General features: G+C 39.6%; 1 protein-coding gene and 2 long non-coding RNA genes across 5 annotated transcripts; 1 reads left to right on the top strand and 2 right to left on the bottom strand.

The window, feature by feature from the left end:
- Positions 1-297: 297 nt before the first annotated feature.
- On the bottom strand, positions 298-4,840 carry LOC128027016 (polycomb group RING finger protein 1). Of its 3 annotated transcripts, none has more exons than XM_052614339.1 (9): positions 4,683-4,840; positions 3,176-3,281; positions 2,872-3,024; positions 2,713-2,784; positions 2,074-2,179; positions 1,843-1,885; positions 1,630-1,716; positions 934-1,014; positions 298-481 (listed from the first exon to the last, which is right to left on the bottom strand). In XM_052614339.1, the coding sequence occupies exons 1-9, from the start codon at positions 4,767-4,769 to the stop codon at positions 431-433; spliced, it is 786 nt and encodes a 261-aa protein (XP_052470299.1). In that variant the 5' UTR covers positions 4,770-4,840; the 3' UTR covers positions 298-430. The 3 variants fall into 3 exon arrangements, with proteins under 3 accessions (XP_052470299.1, XP_052470300.1, XP_052470301.1); XM_052614340.1 differs by having other exon boundaries at positions 1,630-1,713; XM_052614341.1 differs by lacking the exon at positions 4,683-4,840 and adding an exon at positions 4,535-4,676.
- On the top strand, positions 4,684-24,890 carry LOC128027017 (uncharacterized). The gene is made up of 4 exons (XR_008186586.1): positions 4,684-4,809; positions 21,569-21,642; positions 23,643-23,748; positions 24,459-24,890. It is a non-coding gene; the product is annotated as an uncharacterized LOC128027017 (long non-coding RNA).
- Positions 24,789-26,747, bottom strand: LOC128027018 (uncharacterized). Its single transcript, XR_008186587.1, has 3 exons — positions 26,150-26,747; positions 25,642-25,723; positions 24,789-24,928 (listed from the first exon to the last, which is right to left on the bottom strand). It is a non-coding gene; the product is annotated as an uncharacterized LOC128027018 (long non-coding RNA).
- Positions 26,748-27,634: the final 887 nt, after the last annotated feature.

The following is a 27,634-nucleotide window of genomic DNA, read 5'->3' as shown; positions in this document are numbered from 1 at the left end:
CATGTTTTTATACTAATACTGCGATGATAATAGACGTTCTGCCTGAGGAACTTCAGAGCACTACATGTAATGTAGTCTTGAGAGTCATTGTGAGGGGACTCTCTTGAAGACCAACACTGCACCCTAGTGGTTCATTTCTAAAAACACTGGAGCTCTCGATACAAATTACAGAGACTCTCTGACTTTAAGAAGAATAGTCATCATAACTTGTATTCATATAATGATCATATGATTTGTAATACCTTGCACATGTCATTTAAGTTTAAAATACACACACAATACAAAATGCACCAAATATATATTTTTTTTCCACTTAATTTATTTTTCAAAAATACAAAACAAAAAAATAAGTTTATATGCACAAAAAAGCTATTAAAATAGAATATGTGAAATACAAAATATTTACACCAGTTGATATTTTCACACATTTCTATCTTGTCCGTTTGTCTTTTATAGCATAATGGAGTACCAGTGGTTGTGCCTAAAAGGAGACAAAGAAGAAAACATTAGAACATGAATGAAAGGTTTAACAAAGTATCATCCGGTTGACAGGCTAATGACTGACACAACAGAGATTCTGGGCAGAGCTTCATCTGTTTTCCGCACTTAAAAACACGAGGCATGGAATCACTCTTGCTCAATTCTCACAACACTTTGACGCCCCACAAACCAGAGCAAGACACCGCATGAAGCAAAATGGAGAATAGCACTTCCATTGCATTTTTCAGACCACAAGGCGACATCAGGCATATGGCTTTTCCTAGTACTAATAAATCTCTGCCAGTGATTCCCCTTAGAAGATTCCTTCAGTAAGTAAAACAGCACAGTAAATCGCTAAAGGAATGACGATCCCACCTAAAGGGAAAGCAAATGGGCTGAAAGTGTGAAAGAATGTGGTATGAAATTAGCTGGAGACGGCTGAGACTATGATACCTTTCCAAACCAGTGAGACAGCCAGAGACGCTTCATGGTCATGTGATCTGGGAGAGATTCGTTATTGAATAACATCTGGACCTGCAGTGCAACAAAGAGCACACAATGAAGAAAGAAGAAAAAAGGGCAGGAGGATGGAAATGAAAACAATGAGAGGTTCGGTGTTAAATCTATCTTGCTAATTACATTTCACCATTGAAAAATCCTATTTGACCATTGATTTTTTTTGTTTTCTCTCTACCATGGAACATCAAATTCTCCTAACTGGGATGTAAAAATCATACATGCATTTCTACATGTCACCTTTACTGACAACAGACCAATCAGCTCTAAGCTCAAGGTTAGACTTCAGCAACAGGAAATGGGTGAATTCTTTGTTTCCTACTTCCTACAGAAAAACACATTCATATGTACCATTTTGTTTACTGAATGAATTGTATACCTGGGTTCAATTGCATATAGTTTTTTTTGGAAAATAGGAATGACTGAACTGAATAAATGTTATATAGATCCTGCACAGCTATGTGGCTTTCTGGTCCTAACTATAAAACAATGGCTCCTTAAAGAATGAATGAAGGTTTATTCGGTTACAAAACTTAAGACAAAATGTATGTACAGCAACTACAATACAAACAAACAGGGTAACCGAAAATGTGTAGGCTGAAAGCATGACAGAGAAGGAAAAAAAAGTCACACCTGATGTTTCTCCACGTTAAGTCGATGACATAAAACTTTCCTCAGATGTCGTACCTCAGCCCTGACCGAACAACGTACAAATTTCTGCTGCACGAACATAATATAACATTAACACATTTATCAGTGCTTCTAACATAAAAAGCAATCAATGTGAAGGTTTACTTGAGAGTGAATCAATGTACATTCATATTTCTTCTTCGGCTGTTGTCTTACCTGAAGGGTTAATTTATTTTTGTCCTTCCCAGAAAATGACGAGCTGTAAAAACAAGACAAAATTATGATAGGATGCTTTTAATGCACCTATACGCTAACTGTTCAAAAGCTTGGAGTCGGTCTAATTTTGAAAGTTTTAAAAGAGGTTTCTTGTGCTCACTGAGTGTGCATTTATTTGATCAGAAATAGAGTAACATTGTGAAATCATAATCGTCACTGCTATCTTCCTACCTTTGCCTCTCCAAACATAGAGAGACCTGCTCGTCGTATCTGTAGAAATGAGCTTTGGAGTGGTCAAAACTTGTGTAGGGTAATCCTGTATTATCTGGAACTGAATCTACAACAAATCCAAAACATAGTTAATAATAATCTTAATAAAAAACAAATTAACAGCAGCCCTCTTCCCAGGACATGTCTTGGTCAGGATTTCTATATTGCATAAAATATTCAAGTTTTGGCTTTGTTTGCGCCGCGGTGACCGATCGGTGTATAACATCACAGTACAGTGAAAGCAGCTGGCTCCTTATGCTTTCGAATCGCTCTTATGAAACTTTCATGTCATACATGGATCGGTCTGCGCAGTGCTGATTCTAGTCAAACACATCTAATATGTACATGTATTTGCATCTTTTTTTACCACTCTCTGTAGATGCCCCCCCCCCCCTTCTCAGGAGCCACGATTGGTCAATTGTGTAGAAGGCCAGCATGTTATTGGTCAAACTACTTTTTGCTCATTACCTTCAGCAAGTATGAAAACAGGAAAACAAAGCCAAAACCTGGATACTTTAGACAATATAGAAATCCTAGTCAGGACGTGTCCAGGAAAAATTGCTTGATGGTCACCCTATCTATCGACATGGTGTCACTTACCTTCTCCAGATGGCTGTATGATTCTTTCAAGACCTCGTGACTGATAGAATTCTTTAATTCGTTTGTCTTCACCTGAGAAGATCAGATGGATATTTACCCATGACTGACCAGGAGAAAAACGGACACTCAATATCATATGATCCTGTGCACTATACTTACTCTCTTGTAAACCTGGGACTAGTTTGTAGACGATGTCTTGCATGACTCTGTCCAGCTTTAGATTCAGCAAAGGCTGCGTTTCGTGGATTTTGATGTTACACATCGGACAATACTTGCTGGTCTGGAGATACTTCACAATGCAACTCTTACAGACTGCAGAGACACGGTGGAATGAAAATGAGCATTCATTTTAGCAAAACGGCTTATGAATTTCTTCTGCATATGGTACACGATAACTATGATGTAACTCTGTATTGGTTTAAGAGTGTGTTATTAGGAGAGAGATCAAGTACACAACACTTACATGTATGGAGGCATTCTGTGATGGTGGTTGCATCGATAAAGTATCCTGCACAGAGGTAGCACACAATGTGTTCATTTAGGTCCTTTATCTTTATTTTAACTTCTTCCTGTAAAACAAACAGGTATTTGAGATCACTGTGACATTCTGCATTAGCGTGACATCACCAGTCTTTCACATACAGGTGTTTTTGGAGCAGTCCATGAATGCATATCTACAGTGAAAGTGACGTGACATAAATTCAAGTATGGTGACCCATACTCAGAATTCGTGCTCTTCATTTTTACCCATCCAAAGTGAACACACACCCAGAGCAGTGGCCACGACTTCCCCCAATATAAATACATTATTGTTATGCAATGTTTTAATGAGTAAATAAGAGTTTTTCCTTGGCATTTCCACCTTTCGTATTGTGCAAAACTTAGTCAGTTTGGTAAAACTATAAATCATAGCTGAAACATAGCTTTTTTTTTTTTTTTTTTTTGATGAGAAGAACTCTTGGATATATGTTCAAATTATGTTTAGCCTAAGCCTACACATATAAATAATTGACATCAAAATGCAGTGTCAGCAGTGCCCTGTATTATAACATAAGACTGAACTAAAACTATGTTATGACATCAATTTTAAAGATTCTGCTGATTTTTGTACTTTTCAGTTGTTAAACAGCAGGACTATTATAAACTACATATAAACTAGAGAAAGTGATTCAATTGTAAAAGTAAAATATGTATATTTACACCCAGTGTCTCTTCTGACATGGGAAAGGCGAGGATTACAGATTTGTTGTTATTAACATGCACGCACTACTTACTGTGATGCAGCAGACGCGCGATTTACTTTTCAGCGAGTCAGGTGTCATTTTCAAACAAGCCTGTCATTGGCTAAATATACGACAGTATATACGCGACTACCAGCTAAATAACAATTACTGCCAACAGGATTGAAAGCCACTTTGTTAAAACAAGGACTCGATCTCCAGGTATAAAAAGGTAGGACAAGCGTATCATCACAGGGGTCACATTAGATCCCATCACTGAATTCTGCAGTACAAAATACATCTTCTGTCCCGCATGTTCAACGCGGTGCCGATAAGCATGCTGCATATTATAAGAAATGCACTTGTTCACTCGCCAACGTGTATTAATAAACATGTGGGGCAGCGCAGCACGCGACGTGAACGAGCACCGTTATATTCCCGCAAGAGCGCGGAAAACAACTCATTTTATTCGCGTTTTGAATGTTGGGAAAAACCACAACGCAAGAGAATCGACTGGGACAGGTATGACAAGAAAAACCTTGCCACGGAGAACAAAAACGCAACCGCCAGAACACAGTGGATTGATTCTTCGCAATACTCACGCCTGCGCAGACACGCAGTAACATCTCACGCTCCATCTTTCGGCTTTCGCGCCACACAGAACGCCCCTCTCACGCGCGTTTATAGTTAGCGCGGGAAGCGCGTGGCGAGAGACGGGCCGCTAAAGCGATGTTGGCCCCTATCACTCACCTCGTTCCTTAAAGGGTCGAGCTTGTACACGTTCTGCATCTGATTTCTTAGCCGCATAGCTATCGCCATCGGACCTTGTTCCGCCATCTTTGGGAATTCTGCATACTTCCGGGTAACGGGAGAGTGGGTGAGTTCGGTCGCTCAGAGGCGGGGGATCTGCTGGTTTTTCCACACGCACACACACGCACATTTCCATCCCACAGTGGTATTATCATCATTAGGTGTGTTCAAACATCTTTCTAGAGAACTCAAGGCTAACATTAGACTTTTGTATATTACATATTATCCATTAAAGTTTAACTCTTAGTGATATCAGCTATTTCTATATGAGAGTGATAATACCTGGCTGACAGGATCATAATACTAAAAGACTAAAATATGAACCTTCCACCCTAATTTCAAAATTACATTTTTAAATTATAACTTTTTAGGATCTTTATTTTTGTATTATTAAATGAACGATTTTAAAAGAATGCCACAAACAATTACAAGTTCAGTTACAGTGGAAAATTATGGACGTCAATGCCATAATTAAGGTTTCGAAAATTTAATTCAAATTTATTTGTATAGCGCTTTTCACAAAACCCATTGTTTCAAAGCAGCTTTACAGAAAATGCATGTCTACATTACAATTTAAAGTGATCTGTTGACAGAAGTGAAAGTGTTCAAGTAATGTTCATTTCACAAATGAACAGTTCAAGATAATATAATCATACAGTTAGCTAATATGAATTAATTTCAGGCAGAAGCTCATTAAAACAATTATTACAAGTGTGATCATAACCATTAAAATAGAGAAAATTTGTCAGCTGTGCTTGTCATCTGGTCCTTGCAGGGGTCAGCATTATCTCCTCACAGGTGTTGGGTCATCTGCATGGCAAATAAAAATGACTAAGTGAATGGGTTGTATACTGTTTTTTTGATCATTCGGCTGAGACAACAGAATCTCAGAAATGTTGTATATAGAGCTTAAGATATATTTAACCTAGAACATTCCTTTAACAATTTGAACTGGTTATGCCCAGGGGTACTCAAACTCAGTCGTGGAGGGCCACTGTCTGGCAGAGTTTAGCTCCAACCCTAATTAAACAAACCTGAGCCAAATAATCAAGCTCTTTCTAGGCATACTAGAAACTTCCAGGCATGTTAAGACAAGTTGGAGCTAAACCCTGCAGGACACTGGGCCGCCAGGACCGAGTTTGGACACCCCTGGGTTATGCAGTCAAAAGTGCAACGTTGCAGTGTAACCACTAGATGTGCCTACTCACTTACATGTAGTTATCAGGGACTTCTGCAGTGCTTCAGAAACAAATGGACAACCCACACTTGTTCTTCAGCCCATAGTGTGGTTTCAGCACTTTTTGATGACTTCTAGAATAATAAAAAAAGATATTTTTTTCATTATTACTTCCAATTTAAATTTATCTCAAAACACAGTTTTGACTATGTATACATTTGAGATGCAAGAAGTTAGACTGCACACAGAAATGTTCATATAACTGATGAAAACTACTGCTTTTCTTATTTTTTTTCTTTTTCTTATAAAATAGTATAGAACAAAGAGTCTTATGTGCATTGTTTTTATTATTATTATTTTTTATTTTATTTATTTTTTTATTCATTTTATCTAATAATGTCTCACAGGTGGTCTGTTTTGTCTTACCTGTCAAAACCTATTAGAATTAATCCTGCTTTCACCTGTTTGGACTCAATGTGTACTTTAACACAAAAGAAACTATGTACCATCTTGATTGTATTCGTGAACCTGAAAAGAAGCAGTGTTTGGCTGAGCAGTAACCGTAGAAATCTGAATTTATAACTCTGCAAGTCTGAACTGTGAAGCTGTGTTCTGTTTAATATAGACATCGATGGGGTCATTGCACATCTGAGTGACAGCACCTGACTCCACATACAAATCATGCCTTTGGGGCGGACAGAACACAACCACAAGCTCTGACAATAGCTGAACACATCAAAAAGAAAATAAAGAGATGCCGAACCCTTTGGCGCACTGTGGCATTTATTTCTTAGGCATATCTCAGACAATTACTGGACACTAAGTCCTTCTCTTGTTGCCTTTTGTCTGTACACATATCATATCCATCCAGCATGTCCCGTATCTAATATAAAATAACAATCTGATTGTTTCACCTGCCAGCCAAAGGCTATCAAAGTGTAGAAGATAAGGTAAACTGATGTCCAATAAGTTGAGTCATTTCCATTGGATCGAGTTCAGTTCAAAGGGAGATACGACAGGGGTGATACAGAAGTTTTAATAAAACATGTCACTGAAATCAGAGACAATGCAATATGTTTCTTGCTGAGATTCAATCATGTGAGGAAGAAGAACCAGAACATGTTTTACTAAAGAAATTTGCTGACCGCTTTCACCCTGAATTTAAGCCAGATCTTGATAAGTGGAAACAATCTATCTCATTGATTCATTATAAAGCTGCTTTATTTTCCTCACCGCTAAGATGTGTAAAACCGTTTAGATTAAACGTCTAAATTATTTGATGAGAACTGTGGAAAACCTGGAACAAATGATCTTAAAGCAAAACTAGAAATGTACCATCATGGTATTCCAAAGGGATTCCACAACACTTATCTGAGATACTGTTTCCTCCTGAATTAAGGGATTTAGTATGTCTGAAAAAGAAAAGGATAAACTTTCATAATGATTTCAGTGCCCCTGGCCTAGACCTGTTCACCCAAAGCTCCAAAAACAACCAAACAAACATCCATATAGATAGGAGGCTCGTCTGCCAAGTCATGCCAGAGTGAGGCCCTCTGTTCGGGGCACACAGACTTTTGCTTCCCCCTGTCCCACAGCAATCAGAGCATGTAGGGACGGACACCGAGCTTTTTGTTTTCGCCTGCTCCAGCAATTAGCTGCCAAGTGGCAAGCTAATGAAGATAACCCCCTCCAAGCCCTGATCAGCAGCCAGGGCACTGACGACTGCTCAAAACACAAAGACTCTTACGGGAAGAAGAGGGGTTAGTTTGAGACCATTTTATGGTTATGATTGTGTTTTATAAAACAGATTGTTAAAACTCTAAATTCTGATCTGTCAAGCCTTATTTAAATAGTTGTAACATTATACTGCATGTGCATACTACACATAATTTGAATTCTACATTAATGCTTCAGGGTGCATAAACAGGTTACAGTTACCTGTATTCAGTGAGAAAAAAAATTGTTCATTGCATTATTTTGGTGTAGCAATTGTAAGGACATGTGGAAGATGGTATGCAATATGTAGATGAAAGGTTTACGAGTAAAATATTTGCTGTTATATTGAGTCCTGGAGTAAATATAAATTTTGACATTGCTTCAATATTCAATTTCATTTGACTAAATGAGTGTATTAACAGGCTCTTTGAATCTGTATTCAGAGCCACCGAACTCCATCAAGTCCTATACCCTGATGAGTTAATTAACATGCAGGCTGTTGAATAGTGAATGAGCAATGGAGTTTTATTTCTGTGACCTGGATATCTGAACTGACATAGAGTGCACAATGTAGAACAGTCTTGACAACACACATTTCACCATTGAACAATGCTATGTTCCACATCTAATCTTTCATTCATATATTTAAATACTTTCTGATGGTTATGTGCACTCAAAACAAGACAATCCATAAAGATTTAGATTGTTTTAAATATAATTAGCAGTCCAAATTTTTTTTTCCCACCAGGTCGCACTAGAGCTGATTGAAGCCTTATGGGTAGCTGATAGTCAAACCATCTTTAACTGTAGTTCATCTAGATAAACTGCCCGTCTGAATGTCTATTCTCTAATGACTGGCAATATTCCTGTAATTTGGGTGTGTCAGTGTATCCTGTCTGGTACAGTCTGAAGCCGTTCAACCCAGTGTGATCAGAGATTGTGAGTGTGAACTAGCTTTAAAAGGTAGGCTATGTTAACATGAAGATTTTTGTTTTGAACAGACACTATTACCACATTTACAAAAATGTATGTTCTGTGTTTTTTTTTTTTTTTTTTTTTTTTTTATAGGTAATTGATATTCAATTAGTCAATATTTACTTTAGTATACTGTACATGTATGTATGTATGTATGTATGTATGTATGTGTATATGTATATAAATAATACATTAAATGGTGTATTAACCTATTAAATATGGTATTAAATATCAGTGGTGTGCTAAATACATATTTATTTGAACAATTGAAATGTATGGCCACAAGTTTGGCAGTAAAACATTTCCTGGATAAAGAAGAAGATTTAATTGCACTTTTTCAAAGATGGTCACATATGAAGAGATTCATTAAATGGAGTTCTCTGTGCCCCATGTGGCCCCACAGGAATCCACAGTGGATATGTACGCACTCTGTTTATGGTTATGTCTCAAAGCAGGGTAAATTGGGATAGGGTACAGATGATGGCCCTCTCTGATTTCAGCCTCTGGGGGATGTACTCAGGTGGTCCTATCAGGTGTGAAACTGACTGCTGTAAAGGGGCTGGGATCTGTCAAGACAGGCTGGAACCATGCCTAGAGTGAGGCGGTTGAAGGCTTTTTAGTTTTTCTTTTAAAATGTCACAATACTGTCATTCACAAAGTGTAGTTGACTGCAAGCAGATCGAACTCAACTGTTTAGTTGAACAGGCATAAAAGTTGAAGTGGTCTAGACTGACTGAATGTTTTTCAGAAGTGTCTATTCTTAACCTTATTTAGGTAGATAGAGGAGTTAACAGCAATGATTCCATTTTTGACCCTTCTCTGACTGGTTCAGTCTTTGAATGACACCTTCAATAGTAGAACCCAAACTGACCTCTGCATGCAGAGATACCGGCAAGAATATGTTTGCATCCATTTAATAACTATACTCAGTAATTCTGAATGATTAAAAACACTTGTTCCCAATAAGTCATTCAGTTAAATCAATGACAGGTCTGGGGACGTTGTCAGTGAAAGACTGGGGTTTTTGGTCTCAGATGAACTGGCATGGCATTCACGCCCGAAACTCCTGTTTGTTCAGAGGAGCAGCAGCCGTGCTAGCCTGGCACGGCTTCACATTCCTTCAGAACTTGCTCATTCTGGATTGGGCCCAATATAAAGTCAATTTGTACAGAGAAGTACCTTTCACAGGTGTTAAGACTGATACAGCAGCCAGTTCAGAAGGGTTCTTCTGAAAGGAATCAACTAAATGTAAATGCTTGAGAAATGCTGTAACATGCAGTAACATTCTTACGGGTCATTGGGTTTGACCTGCATTGTTTCGGGTGGTATAGACACCAAAACAGCATTGTGGCATTGTTGAGTTATTGGATCAGTCCAAACTACTGTCGATTTTCTTCGGAAAACAATGTTGAGTCATGCTTTTGTTTGTAAAATACACATGCACTTGTGTAGAAAAGTGTTTAGAATCAGATGGAAAGCTTGGGTATTTGTAAAGCATGATGTTAAAATATTCATTATAGTTATATCTGGTTATGCATTACCAACATAAATGAAGTGTGATAAAAAAAAAAAACAGACTGTTCTTTTTGAAGAGTTACGTCATGTACCTTCCGTGTCCTAGCTGGTATCCTTGTGTAGATGTCAAGTGAAAATGAGAAATTACATGTTTTGAAGCCTTTGATAAATCAGGTGAAAGCTTCCCTAAAGATTGTAACATGACACGCTAGTTTCCGCTGTAATTACTGAATGGCTGGATGTTCCCCCGTTGTTATCTTCCATGGCTGTTTGAGATAATGCGGGTGCAACTCAAATCCGTAAGATGGCAAGAGGAAAAGTCTGTGTGCAGATCTAGCCTCCCTAGTCCATGCCTAAGCAGTCAGAAGGGCTCACCTAACAGTCCTCGATGACGCGAGAGACGCCAGCACCCGATAAACGCTAATCAGGAAGCTTGACCGCCCGTGAGACGCCCACAAAACATGAAGCAAGCTGGCAGAGGCAGATAGTGGCCGTCTTTGAAGATTCAGTTATATTCATTCAGAGTTTTGACTCTTGAGGAAAGCTTTGATAGAGTTACAAAAAGGCTGGTAAACCCTTATACCCGCTTTACATTAAGGAGAGGATTGTTTTGGAGACTGTATTCTTCTGTCTGGTCTTCTTTCAACCAACATGCAGGCATTCTTTCATCTTTGGGTTACATCTTTTTGTTGGTATAGCGTGCAATGTTACTGTGCTGTTTTTGACTGTGCTGGAAAGAGTAAGAGGGAGACAGACAGACACTGAAATTCATTCAGTTTTTGGATTGCATTTCTAAGTACTTTGCTTTCAAACAGGATGTCGGCCCTCATCATTTAGATCAAAGAAGATTTGATGACCTTTTTGGTTTGCTTCTTCATAGCAGGGGCATAACAATCTGAAAAGTGTGTGTGTTTGGGGCCAGGTTGTGCACCATTCAGAATTTTGTTGAATTTCAGTTAGTAAACAGGAAACTGAATTGCAATTCAAATTTGAATTTAAGTTCAGATAATTAAAATGTAAAGAAATACATCTTACATTTTTACTAGTCAATGAAGGTTCAGAAACAAGATTTGAATGTTGGCTTGATAGTGTAACAACTGGGTGAAGGAGTAGCAGGAAGCAAGTGCGAGGTTAAACAGTTTAATGGAGACAATGATACAAGACGATACTGAGACACAAAGATGACGTTGAGATCCAACGCAGAAACACACAAGAAAGCAACATAGGTCACAAACATGAAACAACGCTCTCACAAACACAAGACGATAGACAAGCCATTATATAGGGATGAGTAATGAGTGACAGCTGTTGCTGATGACAATTAGCAGAGACACCCACAAACTAATCAGTGCTGACGCGTAACACACAGACTTCACCCACAAAGTGCAAAACCCTGAGATCATGGTTTACCAACCGTGACAGTACATAAGAATAAGTCGGTTCCCCATCTACGAGACACGGCGGTGGAGGAACCGGGGTAGGCGGATTAATACGTGAATAAAACACGGGTTTAATTTTGGACACATGGAAGGCGGGATGTATTTTCCTGAACGCTGGAGGTAATTTGAGGCGGACTGTCACCGGACTAATGATCTTGGTGACAGTAACCGGGCCAATAAATTTGGGGGCTAATTTGTTAGAAACGGAACGGAGAGGAACATTGTTAGTAGAAAGCCACACTTTTTGACCCACGACGTAAACGGGAGGCTTTGACCGGTGGCGATCGGCCTTGGCCTTAGTGCGCTACCTCATCCAGAGCAGAGTCTCGACGGTTATGGTCCAGGTGCGGTGGCAGCTCTGGACAAATGCGTGAGCGGAGGGGACCGCGACTTCAGATTCCAGACTAGGAAAAACTGGTGGTTGGTAACCTAAACTGAATTGAAAAGGAGAAAGGCCCGTGGCTGACACTGGTAACGAATTGTTAGCGTACTCCACCATAGAGAGTTTTTGGCTCCAGGAAGAAGGATTCTTGGAGAATAAACATCGCAACGTTCTCTCTAAATCTTGGTTGGCTCGCTCAGACTGCCCTACAGGCTAACCGTCACTCCTAACAATTTACAAAATTCCTTCCAAAATTTGGATATGAATTGGGATGCCCTGTCAGAAACCACGTCTACCGGGAGGACATGTAAACGAAAGACGTGATCAAGGACAATGACCGCTGTCTCCTTGGCTTTAGGTAATTTGGGCAAGGGAATGAAATGTGCCACCTTCGAGAACTGGTCCACTACGGTCAAAACGACCGTCATGCCATTAGAGGGCGGGAGGGCGGTAACAAAATCTAGCGCGATATGTGACCAGGGTCTCGAAAGGACAGACAGCGGTTGAAGAAGCCCATCTGGAGGCCGGTTAGATGACTTACCGCTGGCACAAACTGAGCAAGCCAAAACAAAATCGTGGACGTCCCAAGCCATAAGTGGCCACCAGAATCGTTGTTTAACTAAATCCTTGGTTCGGATTATACCTGGATGACAAGCAACGTTAGAGCAGTGACCCCACTGAATAACTTCGGACCGTAACTCCTCCGGCACAAATAAACGATTCGTTGGGCAACCGGGCTGAGGCGTTATCCCTTCTAAGGCCGTCTTGACCTTCGATTCGACCTCCCATACGAGTGCTGAGATGACTGTTTTCTCATGTGTGCTGCGAAAGAGTAAAATCAAAACGACCGAAAAAAAAGTGACCACCGAGCCTGCCTGGAATTGAGTCTTTTGGCAGTTCTAATGTACTCATAATTCTTGTGATCGGTCCAAACAATGAAATGTACCCCTGAACCTTCCAACCAGTGAGGCCACTCCTATAAAGCTAATTTGACAGCCAACAATTCTCTGTTACCAATGTCATAATTGCGTTCAGCAGGAGATAAACGATGTGAGAAAAACGCGCAGGGATGCATCTTATCGTCCGAGGGAGCACGTTGGGAAAGAACTGCTCCTACCCCCACCTCTGATGCGTCGACCTCCACCACGAACTGCCATGTGGGATCAGGGGCTACTAGGATGGGAACTGAAACAATGCGGCTCTTGAGGTTGGTAAATGCAGTCTCGGCTGCATCCGACCACCTGAATGGAGTACTTGGGGAGGTCAAGGCCATCAGAGGTGAGATTAGTTGAAATTATGAATAAAACATCTAAAAATTGGTGAACCCCAGAAACCGCTGTAGGGCAGTAACGGGAATCTGGAGATGGCCAATCTATCACAGCCTTAACTTTGTCAGGATCCATACGTATTCCCTTGGATGAGACGATATACCCTAGGAAGGGGACAGACTGTGCATGGAATACGCATTTCTCCGCCTTGACAAAAAGCCCATTCTCAAGTAATCTCAGGAGCACTCGTCTGACGTGTTGCACATGTTCCTGGAGAGATGAAGAAAAAATCAGTATGTCATCCAGGTAAACATATATAAACTGATCTACCATGTCTCTCAACACGTCATTAACGAGTGCTTGGAAAACTCCTGGTGAGTTGGAGAGCTCGAACGGCATCACAAAATATTCAAAGTGTCCTCTAGGGGTGTTAAAGGCAGTTTTCCATTCATCCCCATTCCTGATGCGGACCAAATGATAAGCATTACGTAGATCCAATTTTGTGAATACGGATGCTCCCTGTAACCTCTCGAAAGCTGAAGACATCAACTTTATTGTGATGTTGTTCAGCTCTCGGTAGTCAATACAATGTTGTTCAGCTCTCGGTAGTCAATACAATGTCGCAGAGAACCATCCTTCTTACCCACAAAAAAGAATCCTGCTGCCGCTGGAGAAAAGGAAGAGCGGATGAACCTCAATGCCAAGGAATCAGAAATGTATTTCTCCATGGCCTCCCTCTCCGGAATAGAAAGAGAGTAAAGCTTGCCTTTAGGTGGAGACATAAGCCCTATTCGGACAGGACTAGTTTTACAGGGGGTCGTTAGAGAAATATGTGTTTCACAGACGTACTTGGTGATTTTAATCCTGTCCGAATCTGCCACGTCTGTGTTTTTCTCACACAACCTCTGTGGTAATTCCAGAGCAAATTAACTACTGTTTTTCAGCGAACTCAGTGATCCTCTGAGAAAACTAATCCCCTCCGAATGCGAATGTCTGTGATTGCCGCTGAAATTTTATTTCACAACGCGTTTCCTTGTGTGTTTTGGCCAACGTGAATTACTGTAGATGCTCTTACCACGCGCATGTTTGATATATTTGCTTAACAGGCAAAGAAATAATAATAAAAATAATAAAATCTAGAGCAAGATCACGTTAACTGTTATTACCGACTATTGTAATATCAGCATCAGGTAAGATTACTCACGTTCATTTATGCACTCAGTCACATAATGTTTTAATTACATATGCACCTTTATGAAAATTAAACATATGGTAGGTTTAGCCAACTACACAAAAAAAGGAAAACAAGTTAAACTAAAGGAACCACACATTAACATGGTTTTGCTATACTAGCCATTTAGCATTTATTGTGTAATAATACTAATGGCAATCATTCTGAATGAATGCAATTTACGTATACAGAGCACGTGATCTCTGTGACGCCCAGATGCACAAATCAGACCCTCCCAGCTCTGTAATATACACGGAAATGTTAGTCCCGTCTGAATTGGTACATGAAAATCGCAGACATCAGCTGGTAAGAATCGAAATTCAAACGTAGTTTAGAAAACTAGTCCCATCCGAATTGGGCTTTACTTGGAACTAAATCTATAGCACAGTCATAAGGACGATGCGGCGGAAGAGAAGCAGCACGGGACTTACTGAACACCTCCTTCAGGTCCATGTACTCTGTGGACACGTTTGATAACACCATGGTCTCCTTCTGAAAGACAGAAACAGGCACAACAGGACAAGCATAAACCAGACAAGACTCATGACAACTTTCACTCCACAAGGTGACTGTGTTGGAACCCCAATCCACTCGTGGATTATGTTTGATTAACCAGGGGTGACCTAAAACAATGGGAGCGACAGGGGAGTCCATGAGATAAAAGGATATGGTTTCACTGTGGTTGCCTGAGGTGAGCAGAGTTATGGGTTCAGTGTAGTGAGTGACTTGTGGCAGTTCCTGGCCATTGAGTGCGGTGACATGGATGGGATGAGACACTGGAAGGACAGGAAGGTTCAAGTGACGTGCAAGGAGAGAGTCAATGAAATTACCTTTGGCCCCAGAGTCCAGAAGGGCGTGACAGTTGTGAGTGTGGTTCTCCCACTGCAGTTTTACCAGAAGGAGAGTCGAAGATGTGGTTGAAGACCTACCGGCGGAGATCCCACCCGATAGTAGCTTCAAACTTACTACCGGGCTGGCTCTTTTACCGGGCATGAATGGATGGAGTGCTCCGAGCCACTGCAATATAAGCATAGTCCTTGGGACCTCTGCCTCTCTCTCTCCCTCCGGGAAAGCCGAGCTCTACCCACCTGCTTGGGTTCGTGATCGTGATCGTAAACATGGATTGTTTACCCAGGCGATTAATCCGAGCGTCCACCTGGAGTGCCAGGTCGATGAGACCGTTGAGGAGCTCAAGGGAGGTAGATCTCCTTCTGAACACGCTCTGCCAGCCCATGCAGAAATCAATCCCACTGCGCCGCCTCGTTCCACTGGCAAGCACCCACCAGGGTGCGGAACTGAATGGAATAAACCGCCACCGACGATTTCCCTTGTTGGAGGTCCTAGAGCTGGTGAGCGGCCTCCCTGCTGGCCGCGGCTCGATCAAACACACGTTTTATCTCTTCGTAGAGGGCGTGGAACGAGGTGCAACACGGATGTTGATTTTCCCACACCGCCGTCCCCCATAAGGCGGCCCTGCCAGATAGTAGGGTAAGAGCAAACGCAACCTTGGACTCTTCCGTTGCGAAGGTGCAGGGCTGCAATGCAAAATGCATTGAACATTTGTTCAGGAAAGTCTTGCAAAAGTTAGGCTCACCAGAGTAGCTCTCTGGCGCCGGAAGTCGCGGCTCTGGCCAGAAGAGGTCCTTGGAGGTCTCCCGGGGGACGGGCGGCACAGGTGGTGCGATGGGCGCAGTGGGAGAGGTGAGTTGATGAATCTGCTGGGTGAGCTCGGACACCTGTGTCACCAGCGCTTGAATCGCATGTCCGGTGATCACGATGCTCTCCTGCTGCTGATCCTTATGGTTGACGCTGTGATGGATGAATTAGGAAAGTGAAGTGGTGCTCGCTGCTTCCATGTTGGTGAGAGCATTCTGTAACGACTGGTTGAAGGAGTGGCAGGAAGCAAGTGCGAGGTAAAACACAGTTTAATGGAGACAATGATACAAGACGATACTGAGACACAAAGATGACGTTGAGAGGAATACACAGTCGACGTGTATTCGATGGATCAAGTATCCGGAAGGCGGAGGTGAGTTGGCAGCAGGAGAGGGTGACACAGGAACTGCCGGGAAGCGAGCCGAAGGTAAGTGATGTTGCTTGGTGGTGGTATGCGTAGAGTGGACGGGGGTTCCGGGGAGACACGGACATCCAACGCAGAAACACACAAGAAAGCAACATAGGTCAAAAACATGAAACAACGCTCTAACAAACACAAGACGCTAGACAAGCCAATATATAGGGATGAGTAATGAGTGACAGCTGTTGCTGATGACAATTAGCGGAGACGCCCACAAACTAATCAGTGCTGACACGTAACACACAGACTTCACCCACAAAGTGCAAAACCCTGAGAACACGGTTTACCAACTGTGACAGATAGAGCCATGTTTGAAAGACTTTTTTTTCATCTTCCTGTCATCCAGTTTACCTTCCTCTGGGGTGTGGCCAATTCAAATCAAATTCCAAATTAATAAATTCAAAGGGATTCAATTTCTCAATTCTGAATTTTGTGTCTATCATATTAGAACTATTTCTAACTGAATGCACAAATACAACCAGACTTTTGTTTTCTCTTAAAGCTGTTATTTTGCATGGCTTGCTACAGTTTTCTTTACCACTAAGCAAAATTTTAAAATAGATACAAATATAATTATTATTGCACAAAATATGTAGGGATAAAGTTGTAAGGCCCTGCTTCATAATAGGCTTGTAGTAAAGTACAGCATCGATCTAATGCAAAAGAACATTTGCACAGCAGACAGAAGTATTTTTAACCAGAAAATAATAGCATAGCAAGAATCTATTCTGTAATTAAGCATAACTTATATGCTCTCACTATTCTCCTCCAGCACAGCAGAGGGAAAGTGCAGGTGAGAACACTTGAGACAGGGAGGACACAGAGAAATTATGTCTGCTCCATTAAATTGAATTTAAAAATGAAGACATAAATAAAATAGTCATGTCCAGAGATATCTTCACCTCAGTAGGATATGTGGCAGACAAAGCACTCAAAAATCACACACTGAGACACAAACACAGATAAGGTTGTCTCAGTGCCTGAAAATTAAGAAATCATTAGAGCCATTCATCATTGTGTTGGTGGGGGAAAAACCTCACTCTTTTAAAATAATTACTCTGAATCAAAGGCTAAGAGCAGAGAGATCAAAATCAGGCATTCTTGAGTAATCCTCAAGTGTTGCAAATCTTCGGTAATCTACCATGCCAGGTCCCCACTGTTTGACATGTCTTAACTGTAGAAAAGGGAAGAGTGCCATTAATTACTGCTTTGCTGTGCAGTTGTTTATTTCGTTAAACCTGAGAGCTGCTTGATTTGTGGATCACCCAGTTTATAGATCAACCCGCTTTTTCTGTGTGATTGTATGGATTTTCTCACGATCAGTCTGCTTAGCTTGGTGTCTGTGTTTGCATTAGTGTGTTTGTCTGCTTGTTCCAGGAGTTAGTAGTTTGTTTGCATGTGTGTGTTTCTACACTGGGAGAGTGAGGATGAGATTAGCTATGGACTCAGACAGTTTACTTTTGTGTGTCGAAATGTATTCTTAAAAAAAAAGTGAATGAAATTGGTTTATCCCTCCCTCACCCCAAACTCTGCGAATCCCCCCAACTAATCGTGCACCTTCCTCAGCACCTCAGCCCAGACTTTCAAATCCAGTGTTGTTTGAATTCACAGCAGGGTCAAGGAAGTTCATTCGTTCTTTCTCAGTGATGAACCAAAGAGAGGCTTATGCACAGGTGGTTTAGGCCTTTGTCTGGTAACTCTGAGCCACTCTGTGCTGTAGTGACCGAAGAGTCACTGGCAAACTCATGAGCCAACTGAAGATTTGTAAGTGGGTGGAAGGTCTTTAATTTTCCTACAGGTCCTGATCAGGGGGTGGATCAAAGTTACAGAGAGATTAAAGGACATTGGCTTCAGAGCGAAGCGCCGAATGGCATACAGAACTCTTTCCTCGCATCGTTCAAATTCAGGCTGCAATCAGCAGAGCGCTGGACCACATGGGAAATTGAGGAGCCCCATAGAGATGGAAACAAAAATTTAAAGGTCATATTAGAAATCCAGTAGATTCTTAGTCATGTGATGAACGACACAGCTAGATATACACAGACGGCTGCGGAATGATCTATGAGCCCCTTGAGCTATCGATGAATGTAACTTGGCCAGTCAGTTGAACAGGATAGAACTGATGAAGCCCTTTGAACAGTCTATCCTAGTCATTGACCCCTATTTTAATCTCAGTGTCTACCTCCCATATAGCCACATGTGCAGGATTTGGCCAGAGAAGAACCCTCATCCCCGCCTGAGGAGGCGGCAAAGGGGATTCTAACCGCAGCGGTGAGGTCATATTTAGCGGAACCTCATTTTCCTTTAAATTACCCTAGCTGATGACCTCGTCTTTTCTTGCAACAATTAACTCTGATTTGCTCATCAACCGAGCAGAAAAATTACTGCAGGCAAAAAAACTAAAAACAAAGACCACATAGTTAGCCAGGGCCGCTATCTCCCATCAGGGCCGGGACACATCTTTGGACATCACCGTTTGCTTTGTAAAGTAGATGCGCTGCTGACTTCCCTGTCAGACGGAGGATGACTTTGAATCAGGCGTGAGGTAGTGGCTGCTAAACCTGACACATCTTACAAAAACACACTTTATCTCACTTGTCTGTCTCCTGACTTTATTTTAATATCTATATTTTCTCAAGTGTTTATGCAACTCTGACGTGTGTTGACAGGTTCTTTTCTCCATGAATAGGGCGTTGGAAATAAGTCATCCAACAATTTCGGACGTCATCGCAAGATGGAGAGAAAACAAAAAATGAAAAAAAAGAAAAAAATGAAAAGGTTGCTGTTGTAAGGAATGACTCAATAATGTATCTTTTAAGATTAGTATGTCAGCTCATTTGCATGCCGTAAAATCTGAAGTTAGTATAAACAACAACATATAACTATTTATATAAAGGAATGCCTAGTATTTTCTGTGTAAGAAATGCCTCATGGTCAGTTATTTAGTGTGCTTTATGGTGTCAAAGAGTGAGACAGGATTTTGATAACAGTGGGGCAAATGCAGTCTCTGTGCTATGTTTGAAAGGACATTGATTTCCCATTTAGATGGTGTGTTTGGTTCAATCAGTTACAGGTTTGTGTGAATAGCTCAGCCAGGTCAAGATATACCAAGCAGTTCAAACGCTTGCAGAGGAACACAAGATTGCAGGGTAGAGTTTATCGAGGTAAAGCCATTAAGTTAAAAGATGATGAAGTAAATGGAGTGCAAAAGAAATGTGGGATCGGTAATGTTCCAAGCTTTGTTGGACCTCTGACCCCTAGACTCTGTATTCATAAAAGTGCTGAAACTTTCTTGAATTGTTTTAAAAGAGAAGGGAGTTCAGAACAGCATGGTTGCTTCCATATTAGCTTTTTGTCTGCTTTGGGTTGCGATATTGTCTTTAGAGAGAAGCTGGGGGAAGACCCTCCTGGACACATCATTGTCTGAGCAGCAATTAAAATTTGAATTACTCCAATGGGGGCAGCCAAACCGTCTGGGATAGTACTGCTATGCTTGCCAATAGAGTTGGACATTCTTCAGCTTTGATAACACCTGATCTATGTGTCAATATTTTACCTCTACTGTAAGTGTTAATTGCCTCTATGATGTGAAGTGATCTCATAGTGGGTTCCTCGAAATTGTTCAGCCCACCAGGACGATACTGAAACGTCTGTGATCTAATAGCCTGTGCTATTGATCTAGAATCCCATTTGATCCCATTTTTGATTATTATTATTATGTATTGTCTCCATGTTATGCCACTCAAATTTAAAATTTAAGTTGATTTTAATCAAGAGTTTCTAAATGTAGTTGGTACAAATAGAAAAACCGAACAGGAAGAATATGATTAAAGCTCATTGTAAGGATTTCAGACTGTGAACAGAAAGGGAAATGTTACAATTTATCTTGACCAGGAGGGGGCAGTGCAGAGCAGATGACGTCCGGATGGTTTTCTTTTCATTCATCAGAAGGTGCTCAAAGGACAGACAGAGTAACTTAAAAGTGAAAACAATCAATAGATTTCTGTCTCTAAGACCACTACTTTGATTGACTCATTGTGAAACTGCAGTTTGTGTTCCCCCTAAAACTCTTAAAAATAAAGGCTCTTTATTGGCATTGATGCTTACTATGAAGAACCTTGTAAATTAATGTAACCTTTCCAGGTTCTTTGTAATGAAAAATGTAATGTAGTTTTCTTTTTTATTATTATTATTTTATTTTTTTAGCAGCTGTGTGTGTATTTATGTATTGATTTACTTGACTTTACTTTGGGAACCAAACCAAATTTAACATCTGGGGATTTCCTCAAAGGAAATTATATTTCATAATGTGGGCTAAATTTATTTATTTGTATTCTATAAATGCAAGCATATATTTTGGATTAGTCTGTAGTAATCTTATTTAAAAATCTAGAGCATGTCATTGTATGCCATTTAGATAGCTAAGTCAAAGTTTGTGTGTATGTACATTGTGGCAGTGGGAGCAGGTAATGTATTATTCAAGCTTATACCTGCTCACTAAAGGTCAGTTACATGGAACATCACACATTTATTGCCCATGTCAAACAATGATGTTATCACTGGAAATTGGATACTTTCCAAGACAGAGGAAACAGCAGAGTATGCCACATATCTTTCTTTTACAGACTTTAATTATTCTCCCTCTCTCTCTCTCTCGCTCTCTCACTTTCTCTCTCAAAGTGTTTTTTTTTTTTTTTTTTTTTTTTTGAAAGTGCGTGTGTTCTCTTACACTAAATGACCAAAGTAGCCCATCAGGATGTTGTATCACAGTACATCAGTTCAGATAATGCACCCTGTACTTGGCTCATGACATAGCTGAGGACTGATTTTGAAGATATGCCCATAAATCTGTTAGATTACCCCCATGCACACACACACACACACACACACAGATGGATACACACAGATGCAGATATTCCTTGCATGCACATCTCTGTCAGACCTCACAAATCGACACATATTTATGCAAAAAGGACACATGTAGCAGTTATAAATTTCAAGTTTCCCTATTTGCTCTTTTCTCAAATTCTCACCTTGTTTTTTCAGGTTAATGCACAGTACAATTCTTACCACCAATTTCACACACATGACTTGACCGAAATCCTGACCTTTTGTTAGAGGTGAGTGTATCTTTTTTCTTTTGGTGATTCATTCTGAGCGTATGTTTTTTTTTTTTTTTTAGGAAAGGGCTTGAGAGAATGCTTTGGGAATAGAAGAATGTTACAGTTTAAAATTCATGCTACAGGGGTGGGTTTAGTTCATGTGAGCTTAAATCGAATCTGACACACGTTTTGGCATTTTTGCAGTACAGATGTGCAGCACAGTCTGTTCTGACTTGGCTTGAGCATCCTAAAGAGATGGGGACAAAAAATCGCACATCTCTTGCCAAGTAGGTTTATTGAGCAAGGAGCTAAAGACTTACTAGCGTGAAGGACACACTGACCTGACACTGCCACCAAAAAACATTACCCAGAATAATAGTGCTCATATTTCACATTTGTTACTATTAGCAACAGGTTTTTCTTTGTCTGAAAGGGTAATACGCATGTGACCTCACTCTAGTTGAAACTCTAAAACTAAAGAAAACTGTAAAACATGAAAATAGCAAGTGGAGACAGATGTAAATTGACCAGTGCTGTAATCCTGGCTTTCTTTTGAAGTCCCTGACATGTTTACAAAACTCAGTTCATTCATAATGAGTTGTGAATGTTTAAAATAAAAAATGGGTTAAACAGAGTGGCCACAGGTTATTTGCTGAATCTGATATTAACTCACCTTTCCGAGACCCTGGGTGAAGCCATGCGGTGCTCAAATCCCACAAGACTTTGCTCTCTGGTCAGCACTTGAAAGAAGCTCGTAAATTCCACAGATTAGTTTAACATGACACCATGCACACTTCTGATTTTACGATCATCTTTTTCCTCCTTCAAGGGTCTTGTTAAAATAGCTTTCCTCAGTGGTGGAGTTTAGTCTAAATCTACGAGGAACCACTGATAGTAAAGGTAATAGGTAAGAGATGTGGTGTTGTTAGTACACCTAATTGCCCTCCTTTTAGGATAAATTCCTGCTTATAGACTTGTCAGTCAACTTGTTTTCACTCTTACTTCATTGCTCTTTGTTTCTTTTCTGTATGATATTCACTATCCATCAAATAAAAAAAGAGCAGAGATAGTTTGTCCAAATGATAACACATTTGACTGATGACCCAGTCTTAACAAACGTGCAAAAAGACTCAAAATGCATTGCAAATCTATGGGCCTTATTCATGAAACATGGGCCAAGCGAATTTCTTTGTAAATCGCTCATAAACCAATTGTTGCGTAAATAGTTTCTTGAAAAAAGTCCCAATATGTCTATCCGTCAGTGCCGTGTATTTGATACCACAGGCTTGCCAGAATGGTTAAAAACTTTTAAAAACAGATTTGAAATGGTTTCCGGTCACTTCATGGATCACTTCTTATCTCATTACAGGATCTTACAACTTTATTTTGAGGAACACCTAAGTCATTATTAACAGCTCTGTTTTTTTTTTACAGCAATATAAATGTAGTTTGAAATGATAAAGTCTAATTCCAGAGGAAATACAGGAGCTAAGTCTGCTTTCAAAATTGTATGTATTTGTCATTTATTTATTTGCATTTTTAGCATACCACAACTTATTTTATATAAATATGTCTAATTATAAAATTTTTGGTTATTAACAATCTGTCTATAAATATTTATTGGTACTTTACTTTTATTTCACACGTTGCACGCTTGTAGTTTCTTTTGCGCTTTAGTTTTGGCGCATTTATAGAAGAGTGTGTGCTATAAGCATAGTATAACAGGACAGGACAGGATTGTTCATTTTTTCTGAGGTGAGAGACTTTTTATTTCATAACAAGGTACAAAAATAACGATAGAAGAATGAAAATGACATTAAGCCTGACAACATCTCATCTGATCGCAGATATTGAAATTGGGACAGCACTTTTTTGTCTTTGCTTAAACTTAACAAAAAATATCAAATAAATGTGTCAACAGCTTTCACGCACATCTTTCCAAAGAAAAGTCTTGCATCAGAAAACATTTAGAAAGAAGCTGTTATGATTGTTGATGTTGTTTCTTTGATTGTACACAGCATGGGCCACTCAGAACGGTCTTGCGACCCACCAGCTGAGAAATACAACAGCCAATTTGGTTGTCTGGACGGCAGTTTTGGAGAGATGCTGTACAATCTCAAGTCAGTAAGTCTGCTGCATTCACAAGATGTGGAATTGTATCGTGCATATTTCATTCAGCAGTAAATTTTTGGGGCGCATTTGTGCCATTGCCTGATTTGCATAAATCAAGGTGCTAAACCATAGCAGATGGTGAGTGCAGATAAACAATGCTATCATTGGACACAATTCATTATTGCATTCCCAACAGTATGTTTATTTAGAAAAGAATGTTCATTGCAAAATGTTGTAGAATCCTCATTCCAAAGATGTTTGTATTGACAACCACCTAACACTTAGATGAGTGAACTAACCTGTACCGGGAGGTTTGTTCCTAAAATATTTCAAAGTGTTATGAAAACATTTTGTAGGCTCATTGGTTAGGGAATTGTTTGGTCTTGGACGTGTTTTACTCCCACAGGGTTCTTATACACTACCCATTAAACTGAAAGACACGTAATATGTACAGTAATTCAGAACTGGGCTCGAAATACCACAAAGAATCAGTTATTCATTAGATAGCAAAACACCGTTTTAAACGTGTGTTGATTCCAGCCCCATGCCGTAAACATGTCTGTGCAGTGTTGTGTATGCGGTGCAGATGTTTCTGCCATTGATAATGCCATTATCTCTGGGACTATAATTACCAACAGCGAGTCTTGAATGGCTATATGAGCCTCTGCATTCTTCAGCATATTTCTTGTAATGCTTTTTTTTCTGTTCTTTCTTTTTTACAGGAGCAAACAGCTGCTTTATCCCAGAGGCAGTGTCCTCCTCCCAGACTAACATTAAACATAGTCTTTACCTTCCTGATTCCAGAGAGCATCTGTGCCTCTTCCTGAAAGAGAAGTCTGGTTACAGCTGTCTGCCGAGAGGTGGGACGTCGTCAGGGAAACCGCTTCATTAGGGGTGTAATTAACATCTGTGCTAGACAATGGATGCCATGGTGATAGACTCACTTTCTGTGTTCTAAGGGATGATGTTATGCAGGTAATATCATGAGTTCGCATTATGCTTTTACATCATAGTCATGGTCTAATACTACATTAGATAATTACAGAAAATGGGATCAAAAACAAGGCGGTGAAGTTGTATGTACATGTACAAACAAACCATTGAACCGTTGATACCTTATACCTTAAATACAATGCAGGTTGTTTTGGTTAAAACAGTCTGCATGACTTTCTTTTTTCTTTTCTTTTTTCACCTGTGGAACACAAAAGGAGATCATTTGAAAAATTGCTGAACAACAACACTACCAACAACATTGCTCTCCACTTCATCAAAAGTATATATATATATATATATATATATATATATATATATATATATATATATATATATATATATATATATATATATATATATATATATATATATATATAAATACATATATATATATATATATATATATATATATATATAAATATATATATATATAATAAAAAATATATATACATAAGAAAAAAAAATTGTTAAAAAGTCGAAATTATGACATACTTATTTCATAATCGCAAAATAAAAAGAAATGATGACTTTACAAGTCGAAATTGACTTAATGACTTTATAAAGACATTGGTCACAGGATAGTGGTCTAATGATAAAGGGGACATTCTATAACTTATTAACTTGGTTTAAAACAGTTTGGAGGACCAAGTTCAACATGCTGAGTGTTTTCTCGGGGTAGGACGAATAGAAGAAGACAGTGGTATAAAAAAGACCAAATTTGGTTTTTATTACACCTTATAACTGTTTTCTATAGAAGGAAAGCAATTAAATTCAGTGCTTTGCATTCATATTCCGGGTTCATCCTGCGCATTGTCACAAAATCTTATCATTTACACATGTTTTTAAGCCTTGCCCATTTAAACATTCAAAAGAGTTTAAAGCATTCAAACAGAAGACGTGGAAAAACTCAACTGAGTACTCGTGCGTCGTGTCAACTGCGCATGCAGAGAGCCACGTCTCACAGACAGCAACACCGAACTGAGCTCTCCTTCACCTTAACAAACAAATACAATTCGCCGTTTGAGGATGCACACAGAGAGATGCGTCTTAAAGTGCTTGAACACCGAAATTTGCCTCTTCTTGCTCTTGTAACGACAAATACATAAAACATTATGTCAAAATACCCGTCTTGGAGAGTATCCTCTAAAAAACTGTCAGCTATGTCTAAAGTGAAAGTAAACAGTGGAGAAAGAAAGTAACCGCGCTTAATTTACTATCTGCTGTCGGTGTCCTTAATGTTAATCCAAATGAAAGAAATAAAATCCTTTATACAGTGGACTACCAGTAAAATGTAAAACAACTAAACAAATGAGTGAGACCAAAAATTATTCACATTGACAAATATACACTATGACCAGACCATGTTTTGCTTAAAGGGTTGGCTCACCGAAAAATGAATATTATGTCATTAATAACTCACCCTCATTTCATTCCAAACCCACAAGACCTCCGTTTATCTTCGGGACACAGTTGAAGTTATTTTAGATTTAGTCCGAGAGCTCTCAGTCCCTCCATTGAAGCTGTGTGTACGGTATACTGTCCATGTCCAGAAAGGTAAGAAAAACATCTTCAAAGTAGTCCATGTGACATTAGAGGGTCAGTTAGAATTTTTTGAAGCAACGAAAATACATTTTGGTCCAAAAATAGCAGAAACTACGACTTCATTCAGCATTGTTTTCTCTTCCGTGTCTGTTGTGAGAGTATTCAAAACACAGTAGTGTAGTGATATCCGATTCAGGAACGAATCATTCGATGTAACCGGATCTTCTTGAACTAGTTCACCAAATCGAACTGAATCGTTTAAAACGGTTTACGTCTCCAATAAGCATTAATCCACAGATGAATTAAGCTGTTAACTTGTTTAATGTGGCTGACACTCCCTCTGCGTTAAAACAAACCAATATCCCGGAGTAATTAATTTACTCAAACAGTACACTGACTGAACTGCTGTGAAGAGAGAACTGAAGATGAACACCGAGCCGAGCCAGATAACGAACGAAAGAATGACTTGTTCTCGAGTCAAGAACCGTTTCTGTCAGACGCGTCCGATTCGAGAACTGAGGAGCTGATGATACTGCGCATGTGTGATTCAGCGTGAAGGAGACCGACACACAGAGCATCTGAACCGAACTGATTCTTTTGGTGATTGATTCTCAACTGATTTTGTGCTAATGTTATGAGCGCGGGTAAACCGAAGGCTTGAATCAAGGGCAATCATCGCAAATGAAGTCATTAGGTCAAGCGCAAAAGAACCGGTGAACCATTTTCTTCGACCGGTTTATTGAATCAAACTCAATCTAAAGAACTACTGGTGATCCGAAAACCAATGCAACCGGTTCTTGACTCGAGAACGAGTCAATCTTTTGTTTGTTATCTGGCTCGGTTCGGTGTTCATCTTCAGTTCTCTCTTCACAGCAGTTTCCATTCAGTGTACTGTACAAACTGTGATTTTCAGAGAATGAAGAATATCTATCATCTGGCAGTTTTTAAATTTTGACTGCCAACTCTTTAAAATACATAAAAACAACACGGAACAGCTATTAAAGTGATGAAAATTTTAAATTATTCTCTGTAACCAACACCATGTAAATCATAAAGTAAAAAAATAAATAAAATACATTTAAACTCAAGTGTAAGGCCACTGACACAGAACATGCTGTTCTTGCACATAAAATATTAATGTTTAGAACAACGCAAAGAAAACAAAAACTATTAGAAACTCATACATGAGTTCAGCATCACACAGCATGAGATGGGTTCAAATGAATTTAAAAGAGGTGCCAGTTTTAGTGTTTTGTGCTAAAGAAATGAGAATCACTAAACATGATCACTTATGCTACAATTTAAACATAAATATACATTGTTTTAGAAGGAGGTTATCATCCCCTTCACACATTTACTCAAA

This window comes from Carassius gibelio, chromosome A14 (genome assembly GCF_023724105.1).
Source record: "Carassius gibelio isolate Cgi1373 ecotype wild population from Czech Republic chromosome A14, carGib1.2-hapl.c, whole genome shotgun sequence".
Taxonomy (NCBI): domain Eukaryota; kingdom Metazoa; phylum Chordata; class Actinopteri; order Cypriniformes; family Cyprinidae; genus Carassius; species Carassius gibelio.
The sequence above is the reverse complement of the archived record's forward strand: the minus strand, read 5'-3'. Positions and strand labels throughout refer to the sequence as shown.